The sequence below is a fragment of the Abramis brama genome (genome assembly GCF_963993115.1).
Source record: "Abramis brama genome assembly, chromosome: 7".
Lineage (NCBI taxonomy): Eukaryota > Metazoa > Chordata > Actinopteri > Cypriniformes > Leuciscidae > Abramis > Abramis brama.
This window is the reverse complement of record NC_139969.1, coordinates 33,962,163-33,976,499: the sequence shown is the minus strand read 5'-3', so window position 1 is coordinate 33,976,499 and position 14,337 is coordinate 33,962,163. Positions and strand designations below refer to the sequence as shown.

The 14,337-nt window shown below is 37.0% G+C and overlaps 1 protein-coding gene across 1 annotated transcript; it reads right to left on the bottom strand.

Annotated features, from left to right (window-relative positions):
* Positions 1 to 509: 509 nt before the first annotated feature.
* On the bottom strand, positions 510 to 9,506 carry iba57 (iron-sulfur cluster assembly factor IBA57). The gene is made up of 3 exons (XM_084119584.1): positions 8,617 to 9,506; positions 2,586 to 2,938; positions 510 to 1,059 (listed from the first exon to the last, which is right to left on the bottom strand). Exons 1-3 carry the CDS (start codon positions 8,955 to 8,957, stop codon positions 668 to 670), a joined length of 1,086 nt encoding a protein of 361 aa, XP_083975710.1. The 5' UTR covers positions 8,958 to 9,506; the 3' UTR covers positions 510 to 667.
* Positions 9,507 to 14,337: the final 4,831 nt, after the last annotated feature.

Below are 14,337 nucleotides of genomic sequence, written 5' to 3'. Positions count from 1 at the left end.
GAGCAGCTCATTAAGATCTTCAGGAATGCTTGATAATTACAGGCTGGTGTGTTAGAGGTTGGAACTGAACTCTTGCAGGAAGGATGCTTTATCCATGACTACAGTATAATTTGCAGTCCAATAATTTAATTTACATGGTCTTTATACATGGGCAATTCATCAACGTGTAATATGCAATTAATATGCAAAAACCGAGATAAATTCGCTTGTACAAAACACCATTTCAATGTGTATCTATCGGCAACTGTATATGATCGGTCCTTTCTAATAAGATGACATGCCAGATTTAGTTTACTAGATTAAAGGGGCTACACATCTTACCCCACTCACCCCTATAAATAAATGAGTTGTGATAAAGATGTATTCACATATGCTTATTCTCTGCAACAACAGAAAAAAGAAAAAAAAATTGCTCTGTTCTGGCTATTTGACAGTCCAGCTTTTCAAGTAAGAATAGGTTGGTTTACATCCATGATGTGATTTGCTTTAGAAAATTAACAACAATAAAACATTTTTGAAATATATTTTATTACAAGGTGTTAATCAAGACACTGTCAACAGATTTTTGTGTAAAATGTATTATATTTAACATTTTAAGTCACCTCTAAATAAATATTATCTGCATTAAAATTAAAGCTGTCTGGTAGACCTTACTAGTGTTTCCGATTCATTTATCTTCAGTGTTTTTTGGCCACCAGTCAGGCACAGTAGCCTGTAAAGTCACCGTCGTATTATCAGAGGATTTAAGTTTGAGTGACTCTTTGGCATGAGCCAAGCGTATAAGGCCAAGTCCCAGCCTGTCGATTCCTGCCCTGTATTTCCCTGCTGGTTTTCCCCCCTCAGTCTCAAGAGCAGCCCCATGGTCCAGGTTCTCAGCTGGAGCAGACATGGTAACAGGCATTAGGCGCTTCCTTATTACACCAGTGTGGTGAGTTCTTGCTGTTAGTTCCTGTCCGATGTAGCATCCCTTGCTGAAGCTAATTCCCTGCATGTAAACAAGATTAGACTCCAGTGGAAGGGCCTCACCTGGCGGAAAGTCTCTGACACCCTCAGGTAGTCCTATAGAAATTAAATAAATTGCAGGATTAATTACAAAGGGTGTGCAAACTCTTGAATATCATTTTTCAATAGTTAAAATCCCTCCCCCTAAACCTAACCTTAACCAATGTTACCTTATATTAACCAGTACTTTCTTAGGCAAGTACACTACCAGTGAAAAGTTTTTGATCGGTAAGATTTTTAATGTTTTTAAAAGAAGTCTCCTCTGCTCACCAAGGCTGCGTTTATTTTATTTTATTTTATATAAAAAAAAAAAAAAGAAATATTATTACAATTTACAACAATTAAAATATATAATAAAGTGTAATATATTCCTGTGATCAAAACTGAATTGTCAGCATCATTACTCCAGTCTTCAGTCACATGATCCTTCAGAAATCATTCTATTATGATGTTTTGATGCTCAAGAAACATTCCTCATTGTTATCAATGTTGAAAACAGTTATTTACATTTTTATTTCAGGATTCTTTGTTGAATAGAAAATTCAAAAGAACAGCATTTATTATTAAACACTACCATTCAAATGTTTGGGGTCAGTAAGATATTTATTTATTTTATTTTATTTGGGGGGGGGGGGTAAAAGAAATCAATACTTTTATTCATCAAGGATGAATTAAATTGATGAAAAGTTACAGTAAAGACATTTATAATGTTACAAAAGATTCTATTTCAAATAAATGCTGTTCTTTTAAACTTTCTATTCATCAAAGAATCCTGAAAAAAAAAATTTACACAACTGTTTTCAACTGATAATAATAAGTAATGTTTTTTTTTGTTTGTTTTTTTACATCAAATCAGCATATTAGAATGATTTCTGAAGGATCATGTGACTGAAGACTGGAATGATGATGAAAATTCAGCTTTGATCACAGGAATAAATCACATTTTAAAATATATTAAAATAGAAAACAGTTATTTTAAATTGTCATAATATTTAACAATAATACTTTTTTTTTTTTTTATCAAATAAATGCAGCCTTGAAGCTAAGAGCAGAAGAGACTTCTTTTAAAAACATAAAAAATATTACTGATCCCAAACTTTTGACCAGTGTATATTGTAAGTAGATAATTATAAACTGTACTTGCATATGAATTTGTTTACAAAACTTTGTAACTGTTAAAAGCATTCAAGATCGCCCCACTTCATGAAGGTGGTTGAGAAAAAGCCCACAATGTGCAGAGCTGTAATCTAGACAAAAGGAATTTGAAGAAGCTGAAATATTAGATCTGTTTAATATTTTTGTCACTACGTAATTTCATTATGTGATTAGGTCTTTATTATTCTATGTAAAAAGTACAAAGAATGATAATGATAATAATACTAATACTAATAATGAATAAGTCATTGTGTCCAAACTTCTCACTGGTAGTGTATGTATGTAAAACTAATTAATTTGAGGTCATTAAGCTCTTATTCATAAGACAGAGAATTACTGCATGTTTAACTTCAAAACAATGTAGACTATCAATAACTAACAAATGCAACAAGTTAAGATTGTAAGTAATAATTCAAAGCGTTTAATACCAATTTCATAGCGATGTCTGTGGTATTCTTCAGTGTTGCCCTGTTGACAAGCAGAGACAATCTCATGTAGATTGTCCTGACAACTGGTGATCATTCTCCAGCCCATGAGTTCAGTTCTTGGGTCTTTCTCCAATACTAACACTTTCTCTGCTGCAGTAACTTCTGGCTTTGGCTTTCCCAGCACTGCATCTTTATTCCGAGGTAATAGAGCCCATAGCGAGAGACTAGAACACAAGCTTATGTTTACTTTGCGACGTATCTTGTAGACTTTCAGAAGCCGCATAATGGATTCCTGTACAATGCTGTCACACTCCAGAAGTACACCATTAAGTCCATTTGGGTTTCCTTTTAAACTGAACAACAACAAAAAAGAGTTATATTAATGCATACATTCAGAATGTACATTCAGAACCGTTTTATGTTTAGCACATGCTATTCTCTAAAAATCTGCACTCTTTTCATCCATGAATTTAATGCTAAATTGGAATTTTACATAAACAATTTGCAAATAAAGCACTGTTTCCATCCCATGTCATCTCTTCCTGGGAAATTGGCATGAAATATATATGTAATAAAAATGAAACTTGCTGCAATCGGGGCTCTGTGGCTATTAATTACTTGCACGTCAAAGCATGCAGACGAAACATTGTTATCTTGTATTTGAAGGTGGATATCTGGTGTTAGGAAACGCAATCGTGTGTGACAGGCATTTCAGGATGGTCAAATCACCATTTGAGATGCAGTGCAATGAAATTTGTTCACTGATTAGTAATCCAATCATTTCCTCTGTTGAAGCAAATTCAGTTTTATTCAGTAAATGTGTTTCTGTGTGTACAGTGCGTGCAGAATTATTAGGCACGTTAAGTTTCTGATCTTTTTTTTTTTTCAGGCACATTTTACCAATTCCAAAACACATTAATCCAAACCCCTTTTTCCACATTGAGATGACTCTAAAAGTGGTTCAATATCTAAAATGCATAATATCTACACTAGTACCAGTCAAAAGTTTGAACACGCAGACTGAAATGTATGCTTCTACTTATCTTAAAAACCTTTTGAACTAAGCTTCTGCTTAAAGGCTTGAAATTAATTGTGTAGATAATTATGAACTGTACTTGCATATGAATTTCTTTACAAAACTACATTTTTTAAAATGCTGTTTAAAAAGCTTAATAACTTAATCTTAAAAATGCCTTATATTCAGGTGTGCATAATTATCAGGCACGTTTTCTTTTACAGATAAAATAAGCCAAAAAAGAGATTTAACTAAATTATTAAATGCCCATGAGAAGGATGCAATACTAATGCAATACTAGAAATTGCAGTGAAGGCATTACCATTGAAATTGAAATGCTCATTGGGTCAGCAGGGTCAGAATTTAGGTGAAGAATTAAGTATGAAACCATCAGGAATCCTTTAGTATCCAGCGCCACCATATTCCAGAACTGTACCACTGTTCTGAAGAATTTGTCTTCCAGAATCTGGCAGTAAGTTTTGTTAGTTCATTTTTATTCCATCTCCTACCCGAAGTCCGTTTGGAGAGATGAACTAAAAATGAACTCCCAAAACTTACTGCCAGATTCTGGAAGACTAAAACCAAATGTGGGTCACTTTGCATATGGCTGATACTTTTTGTAACTACATGTTACCGCATTGACATCCCAATATCTCTGTTTATTAAGTTTTATAAAGTTTATTAAGAAATAGTGCAAAATGCCCATGCAAAATCAGTTTTTGTGTGTGTTTTTAGTAATTGTTGGTTTGGTGTATTTGAGTGCTCATTGTTACAATTACACAACAAAAGTTCAGTGAGATTTTTATTTGTGCATGGTATAAAGCAAATACTGATACTGACATAATGACATACAATAAATGTGGAAAATTGAACTACACGATTCAGGGAGCTGGCTACACAGTGAACTCCCGAAAAAAACGCTACTTAAGCTCCGCTGCTTTCTTCGACCCTCTCTGTCTCTGGTCCTGGGCTGTGCTCACTCAGTGTGCAGTGCGAGAGGGGGAGTGGCCAGCGGCTAGAGCGGCAAAAGCCAGTGTGTGCTTCTTTTACCGATATATATTTAACAACATCTTTTGCATTTCTAATCCAAACAACGTCAAACTTGGCACTGCACTTAGTCATGCAAGACACCTGTCAAGTTTGAAATCCATCGGACTAACGGTTCGAGAGATATGTGAATAACACACACACACACACACACACACAGACAGACAGACAGAAAGACGTTCCCATAATTTATAGATAGATATAATATACAGAAGTAAACAGCGTAGGTGACTTACAGATTCAGTTAACATCCACAAATGAATAAGCGCGGCGATTCAGGGAGCAGGCTACACCGTGAACTCGACGATTCAGGGAGCAGGCTACACCGTGAACTCGACAATTCAGGGAGCAGGCTACACAGTGAACTCGACGATTCAGGGAGCAGGTTACACAGTGAACTCGACGATTCAGGGAGCAGGCTACATAGTGAACTCGACGATTCAGGGAGCAGGTTACACAGTGAACTCGACGATTCAGGGAGCAGGCTACATAGTGAACTCGACGATTCAGGGAGCAGGCTACACAGTGAACTCGACGATTCAGGGAGCAGGCTACACAGACCTTGACGATTCAGGGAGCAGGCTACACAGTGAACTCGACGATTCATGGAGCAGGCTACACCGTGAACTCGACGATTCAGGGAGCAGGCTACACAGTGAACTCGACGATTCAGGGAGCAGGCTACACAGTGAACTCGACGATTCAGGGAGCAGGCTACACCGTGAACTCGACGATTCAGGGAGCAGGCTACACAGTGAACTCGACGATTCAGGGAGCAGGCTACACAGTGAACTCGACGATTCAGGGAGCAGGCTACACCGTGAACTCGACGATTCAGGGAGCAGGCTACACAGTGAACTCGACGATTCAGGGAGCAGGCTACACAGAACTCGACGATTCAGGGAGCAGGCTACACCGTGAACTAGTGTTGCACGGCGTATCGATACTTCAAAAGTATCGCGATACTCGGAAATGAAAAACGTCACGATACCTAAATTTATCAGTATCGATACTTAAAAACAAAAATCAAAAAAACGCCTCCCTATGGACGTCTGTGTTTTTTTCCTGACGCACGCAGCAAAGAACCTGCCGCTGTCAGTGTCATGTGACAAAACACTACAGCGAGATGGCTGCATGTGCGAGCACAAGTGGCCCACGACTCGTAGAAAAAGATGACGCGAGGAGTGACATATGGAAGTACGTTGCCTACCTTGCTCTGTTGCACGGTGCACTGATACTTCAAAAGTAAACCGGAAATTAAAAACGTCACGATTCCTTAATTTATTAGTATCGATACTTCTAAGAATGACCGCGTTCAAGATTTGTAAGGCCGGTGACACACACGCTGCGTGTCGTGTCCGTTTTTATTTCGGCTCCCATGTTAACTGCCTGCGTGACACACGCGTCTGGGCGCAGCTCGAGAGACGCGCGGAAAACGTGTGCATGCTAGAAATAGAACCGACGCCTATTTTTCACGCGACACGCAAGCGTGTTGGAAGCCTTTCCAGGCAAAATATGTCATTTGTCATGTCATGTCATTTTGACACGAATACATATTAATAAATGACATTTTGATGTTTGAAAGTTTTGACATAAATATAAATGTAATTTAAAAAAATATGATCGATTTTCAAATATTGCACCTCTCAATACAGAACGAATTATTCTGTAGCCTATTTTGCCGTCAACACTGCCGACGTTGTCTTTGCTGCTATTTATGTTTAACATGAAGTATAGGCCTTCCACAACTCTCTCTCCCACGTCAAATATATCACCAATGAGGCTTATCATATGTTACCAATATTAAACATTGTTTAATATAATCCGTGAACCGCTACACCGTGAACTCGACGATTCAGGGAGCAGGCTACACCGTGAACTCGACGATTCAGGGAGCAGGCTACACAGTGAACTCGACGATTCAGGGAGCAGGCTACACAGTGAACTCGACGATTCAGGGAGCAGGCTACACAGTGAACTCGACGATTCAGGGAGCAGGCTACACAGTGAACTCGACGATTCAGGGAGCAGGCTACACAGTGAACTCCGAAAAAATGCTACGCTTGAGCAAACAGTTTGTGAATAGGTTACTACAAATGATGGCTGTGAATAAAATATAATATTAATGGTTCCGATTTCGCTTGGCACGGCTACTAGAAAACTTACAACTGTCAGGCAGGCTGCTCACGTCACATCCACGTCGTCAAGCTCAGTTTGAGTCTGCGCAGTACGCTCGGCAATCAGGAAGTGACTGCTTCTAATGTGCTTCAACTTCTCTCCGTTGAAACCTATGGGGTCGCTGTGTCCAGTTTATATACTGTCTATGGTTGTTGTGGTGAAGGAATTTCCCTTGCGGTAATTTTGAGTGGCTCAACAGTGCAATATGCAGTATTATCACCATTTATTTATTTACTTATTGCTATCTAAATAAGTATTACGATGTAGTCAGCAGGCACAAAAACAAGGACACATTCAGTAACCAATGTAACCAAAACTAAACCGCGTTGAAACAGGAAGTGATGTTAACTGAAGAGAATGACAAAATAAGGGTCCACATAACAGAACATAAATCTTACAATAAGATTGTTAGGCTATTGTTATACGTATAACAGTTCATTCTGATCCTCGAATCTGCCTGGACGAGAGGCTTTCTGCTGATATTTCACCAGTATCATCATCTCTGTACATAGACAGGCTGTCAGTCTCTGCATTTACATTGTTACGCCACTAGGTGGCGGCAAGGACCTGTCTTTGAGTTAGTCATTAAAAGGGACCCATTAATGTACCGGTGTCACCTGATTCACAAATGCACATCTTACTTGCTGCATGCACAAATTCTGACCTACATTAATGCAAAATCAAGGTTTTGTATTTACAACTATGTCTCTATTTGTACAAAATGCTGCATATTTGTGTAATTCTGGATTTTGAACACACAAGTTGTAAAGTATTAGTTTAAATGTAGTAGGCTAATGTGCATTTGGGAATTTGTCAAATAGATGGGTAGTTGTGTGCACACATTAATAATCAGCACCGGCGTATTCACTGGTAGTTGTTTGAGTGTGGGTTGTGAAATGCTTGAAAAAGAAAGTCTCAAAATCCAAATGAATCAAATAAGATTGACTCAGAAAAGAAGTCAATGAATGGACGAGTCAGCTGATCCACAAATGCACATCTTTGTTGCATGCGCAAATTATGATATACTAATACCAAATAAAACATTTGTATTCACAAAAATGTCTCTATTTGAACAAATTGCAACATTCATTTAATTCTGAATTTTACACAGGGAGGAATTTGGTTGTGGATAGTAAAACATATCTGCAACATTTATCAAGTTCATGGATAATTGTTCAAGCATGTGTTAATCATTTTGAGACTCAGTTCATCCCATACATTAAGATCTCCATATGGCTGGGATTTAACCATTTGTGGCCTTTAAAATGAAGATAGTATACCAAAAGAAAGGTGTGATAAGAACCAGAATCTAAAAGGATATCAAGATATCTTTAATACTTATTGAGTTACAGGCATACAAACTTGAGGCAAAAAACAAATTTGACATGACAGTCCTCTGGTTGAGCTGACACGGAAAGACCCAATAGGGTTGTATAATATATTCAACTGAAATGTGGTATAGAGCCATTTACTTCTACCTGTTTTCTTCATGTGGATTAATCACATCTGTTTGTACCACTCATCTGTATGCCATTTTGGACATATCAATATCATTTGATGTTTGTGAACTGCTAAAACCACATTGACTTTACTGACATATAGAATAGCACTGTAGAAGAGCAGCTATCAGTAACAAAAAGTCCAGGGTGGGACAGTGAGATAATGCTGAGGTCACGCCCACATTTTACTTGTCTTATTTACAAAACTCCAGCACCTCTAAAAAAATATTAATATTACATTCGGTGTCTAGTTTACAATTCAAACATATGATAAAACAATGTAGCATATTACCTGTAAATGATGATGTCATACAGTGTCCTGCCTTGAACATTGAGCATGTGTGCGTACATCGCACGCAGTGCATCCTCTGCCAGAAGAGCGGTGTCATTGGTTATTATCCCTTGAAGAAATGAATTCATGTCTTCTCCAGACACATTGATGAGAGTCCGGTGTGGTAAGCTGTAAAAGCTAAAGTGTCCTGTATAGTTGGTGGGTTGATCTTGAGAATGTTTTCTAATCTGAGTCCTGCTCACACTCTCATGTCTCGTACAGAGAAAATAGTGCGCATGAAGTCCGGCTGATCCTGCCACGATCGCTCTGAAAGCACTGCCAAACAAAATCACCCTTTGCATTGTGTAGTTTTCTTGAGCGCAACTATGAAAGCTCCACAGACCGAGAGTTTGTGTTATCTTGTCTCCCACCTTCCATTTTCATTCCCATATTGCATTGCGAATGTTGAGTTTAAAGCGAAATACGAATCCTACTATGGCGAAGGTTTACTGTCGCTCTCGCGATACTTTGTTGCATAGTGCTCACTCAAACCATATATGGAAATGGAAGAGTTCTTATAGTCTTAACTATAAAATACAATTTTAGTTATATTATCCATTTCCAATAAACCGGTATCACAATCCATAAACAAGACCATTATATCAGTTACTGTGACAAATTTGTAAAACACCTAAAAACTAAACAAAGAAACTTTGGACCAAAATAATTTGGTATAATTACAACTAACTAAAAAATAAATGTATTTTTTTTTCTGTTTCCTCTTTACAAAAACAACATAATGGAGAAACCTCTTCTTTAAACTTACTGATAAAATAATTACATGGATAATATCTGTTTATTATTTTAAAGTGAGTGTCTTTATTAGGAATTACATTTAATATCTGAGCACAGATTCTGAAAAAAAAAAAAAAAAAAAAAAAAAAGGAATGAAAATCCTGTTTGGTGCCTTATGCCTTAGGTGGAATACTTTTTTCTTTAGTTAAGATTTTTTATTATTATTTTTTTATCACTAATAGAAAGGCCCCCAACAGTGAGAGCCAGAAGAGAACCAATTACAGGATTATACATCTTTTACATTTTTAAAAGGTGAAGTAGTACACTTCTAATTATGGTTTTCCTTTTTAACATACTCTGTCTTGCCTCTCTAGATAGATTTAAATACAATTTTGTTGCTGTAGAGCTAATGCAGGATATACAAGTCTGGAGATCCCATCAGCCTTGGAAATCAATACACGACCTTGAATAGATAAATTTATTTGGAGCCAACAGTTAAAAATATTTCTTGAAATCTTTGTGAAAAAAAAATCTGTAATTCTCTCTGAGGCTGATTTGCTAATTACAATACCCAAGTATCTAACTGTTCCTCAAGCCGTATTCGGGACAAATGTGGGCAAAATAATTATTATTTTAATTTATTTATTTTAAAAACCTTCCTTAATCTGAGTGGTACAATACTTGGCTACTTTTCATAAGTTTGCCACCTGAACACACAAAAAACTTGATGGATTCTACAATGTTAAGTGGTAAAAAAAAAAAAAAAAAACTTGTTAAATTCGTCTTCGTGGACAAAAATGGGCACCCATAGGAATGAATGGGAAAAACTATAATTCAGAGCATTGTTTTTTATTTGTCGAATAAAAATCAATAGATCCAACACAATGCAGATCATACATCTGTACAAAATTTTCAATGTGGCAAACACTCACACACACAAACACATCCAACCACAAAAAAATCATTCAATGTGCCTATAACAGAGCTGGGGGGGTTTTTGTCAAATAAAAACAGTCACTCACACATACAAAACCGTTTGGTACCGTTTACTTTTTGGACTTATTTTGATGTTTTTTTTTCTTTTTGAACTACTACTATTTTGATCTACTACTTTGTCTTTTCCTTATAGCATGGTCAGATGTGTCTAAGCGTATTTTGGCATCTTTGTTTAGTCTCATAACACAGACGTTTTTCTTTTCTTTTTTTTCTTTTTTTTACTTTTTTTTAAATACAATTTTAACTTGAGATAAAATCAAAAACTTAAGGTTTATATATTTCAGCCTATATGCAGCCATTGAGTACTACAGCCATCTAGTGGTTATGGATATTATTATTGTTATTATTTTTTTTTACCAACATATGACACCAGATGACACCAAAGTCACCACATTTTTAGGTTTTGGCTGTCTGAACTTACTGGAATGATTTTTTTTATTTATTTTTTTACTGAAGTTAAAGAAATATTAAATATAACATAAAAATAGGCATAATTTACATAGAAAATATGGTACTTTTAGAGGTAAATAAATTAAAAAATATAATTATAAAAACGGCATAAATTGATAGTTTTTATTTTATCGAAGATAGTGATATAACATTTATTTATAAATAAAAAAAAAATGTTGGATCACACCTGGGACCTTTGTGCCCAAATTTGTCCACGAATGTGGAATTAAGGGCTGCTATGTGGAGGCGGCTTGAGGGTTAACCTGTATTCCAGATATACTTGAATCATCCAGATGGTGAACAGCCATAATCTCACTCTTAGACTGGTTCACTGACAGACCTGAGGCATCAGAGAACAGTTCTAGTGCCTCTAGAATAACAGGGACCTGATCTTTGTTATTCAGAAATAAACAAGTGTCATCAGCGAGTTGACTAATATCTCAATACCTTTTAATTTGAGTGTAAATATTTAAAGTTTCAGCTACTAATAAAAATAAAAACGGGGAAATAGGGCACCCCTGTCTAATGCCTCTTTGGATAACAAAACGAGAGGATGTACTGCCGAATAAAGAAAAACCACACACACACACACACACACACACAAAAATGAAATATTTACATTTACATATTTGGCAGACGCTTTAATCCAAAGCGACTTACATTACATTTCAAGGTACACATTTTACATTCTTATCAGTTCTTGCTTTCCCTGGGAATCAAATACCCTGGTAATCCAGAGTTCTCGTGAGAGCACAAGTTGAATTTGCTCAGCGAGTTACTCTGGTGTCAAGTAATGATGCTCATTAAATATGCCCCTCTATCTGAGCTGCACCAATCACATCGGGTTATCTGATATAGGCGGGCCAGAGGCGAGATGACGACAGCCCTGTGACGTCGAAGTAATTAGTAAACATTGCAAGATGGCTATGGATGAACACCATTTGTTTGAAACAGCTTTGGTCGCTACAATGAAAGATTTAGACTTTTTCTCTAAAAGAGGAACAGAAGACGACGCTCAAATCTTTCCTTTGCAAGAAGGGCGTTTTTGCTGTTTTGCCAACCGGATACGGTAAGAGTCTAATCTACCAGTTAGCTCCGCTGGTAGCTATGTGATAACTTGTTGTGATTGGTCGTAGTGTTATCCAATTGCGTGCAGTGAGATTTTCAAATGCATGCTTGGTGCCGCCCCTCGAGCTGGCTGATTTTCATTAGTCGACGCCAGACCATTAATCTTTTAGATTTAAAGGTCCCATTGCATGGATTATTTTAATATTTTAGAATGTTTCCTGGTGTGCCCTTATAATGTTAGTATGTTTTTTAGATCAAAACTTGTTATAATTTAGAAATAAAAGGCATTTTTCCTAGCCTGATTTTAGCCTCTGATTTGAACGCTCTGTTTGAAGGGGCGTGTCTGCTGTGAGACTTCAGTGTAAAACCCACTGTTGTGATTGGGTGACATGCTTGCATATGAAATATTTAGCATTACATGATGTGGAACTCTCTCGAAAACTTTTACTATTACAGCCATTATACGTTTTTACTATTACAGCTATCGGGATTAATGAATCGTGAGAAGTTTAAGTATTTAGATCTATTCCCATCACATAAAAGGTCACAGTGATGAGCATTGAGCAGATAACAGCCTGTTGATCGCGTGAATGAAGATCTTATCATTGCTACGCAGTTTCTGCACTCTCACTAATGATTTCACCAATGCAAACATGAGGTAAATACAGTAAGAGCTTCGTTGTAACAGCGTCATTGATTTCATAACGAGTTTTGGCAAGTTTCCAGATAAACTCGCACTGTGTGATTGACAGCTTGGGCGATTGGAAAGGGATTGTTCTTTGATCGCTTTCTGTATATTTATTAATCACAGTTTAAGTGAGATTATTTTCATCCTAAGAGAAACGACGTGAAGTTGATCGTTTAGTCACTGGCTTGATTTACTGATGCATAAACAGTATTGAACGACTTTGAGAGAAAGATTATCTGTCGGGATATATGAGTTTTTTTAACCTTAATATGAGCTTCCCTTGCCTGCCTGTGGTCCCCCAGTGGCTAGACATTTTAATGGGTGTAAACCAAGCCCTGGGTATTTTTGAGAAAATGAAAGCTCAGACGGGCGAATCTAGAAATCTTCCCCTTATGTCGTCATAAGGGGAAAGGTTACCTCCCCTTTCTCTTCTTTGCCTGCAAAGAGAATTTTGCCCGCCCATGAGAAAATGAGCTGCGCGAGCTCGATATTGTTTTTTCCTCGAGAGACATCATGGCTTGTGTAGGAAACTTTTTCTTCTTCAAAGCAAAGACCAGGAGACGTTGGGATCACGCTCAAACAGAAGTTATTCTTTATTGAGCACGGCTGCAATTTGTCCAACATAATCTCTGACTAACGTAACTTTACATGTTTTTTTTTTATAGGCATTTCAGTAGGCTGTCCTTAAAGGGGCTGACCTTACACACAGCCTTAAAGATGACTACTCAATCTAATCATCTAAAGACAATAGAGGCAATTACCCCCAACTGAGATAATGGTACCCCCCAAATTGTATAAACAACACATGGTCACGAGAACTAAGACTTTGTAACATTCACACATAGTTCATCTCTTAGTAGGAAGATTAAAGACTAACAAAACCCCTTCAAAGGAAACTGTTCAATCTAATCAGTAAATAGATGCCCTCATGTTCACCTTGAATTCCCAATACAGTATAGTTCACCTTAGTTTTTTATGTGATGTTATGTAAGGAAATAGGATCAGCAGATCTAAAACATATTCTTAAATTTGTAATCCTACACTTGCAAACGAGCGAAGCACGGCAGTTGCTCAGTGTTTGGATGTACAAATGACCACAAAGGTATTTTTTTAGTTCCTTCATCCGAGCCTCTGAAGAACCAGTGGGTTATGTGAATTTCTGATGTGTAATTGTTCAAGTTCAGACAGATAATCTTTCTCTCAAAGTTGTTCAATACTGTTTATGCATCAGTAAATCAAGCCAGTGACTAAACGATCAACTTCACGTCGTTTCTCTTAGGATGAAAATAATCTTACTTAAACTGTGATTAATATATATACAGAAAGCAATCAAAGAACAATCCCTTCCCAATCGCCCAAGCTGTCAATCACACAGCACGAGTTTATCTAGACACTTGCCAAAACTCGTTATGAAATCAATGACGCTGTTACACTGCACAACGAAGCTCTTACTGTACTTACCTCATGTTTGCATTGGTGAAAGCATTAGTGAGAGTGCAGAAACTGCATTGCAATGATAAGATCTTCATTCACGCGATCAACAGGCTGTTATCTGCTCAATGCTCATCACTGCGACCTTTTATGTGAAGGGAATAGATCTAAATACTTAAACTTCTCACGATTCGTTAATCCCGATAGCTGTAATAGTAAAAACGTATAATAGCTGTAAAAGTAAAAGTTTTCGAGAGAGTTCCACAATATGCTAGATATTTCATATGCAAGCATGTCAGCCAATCACAGCAGTG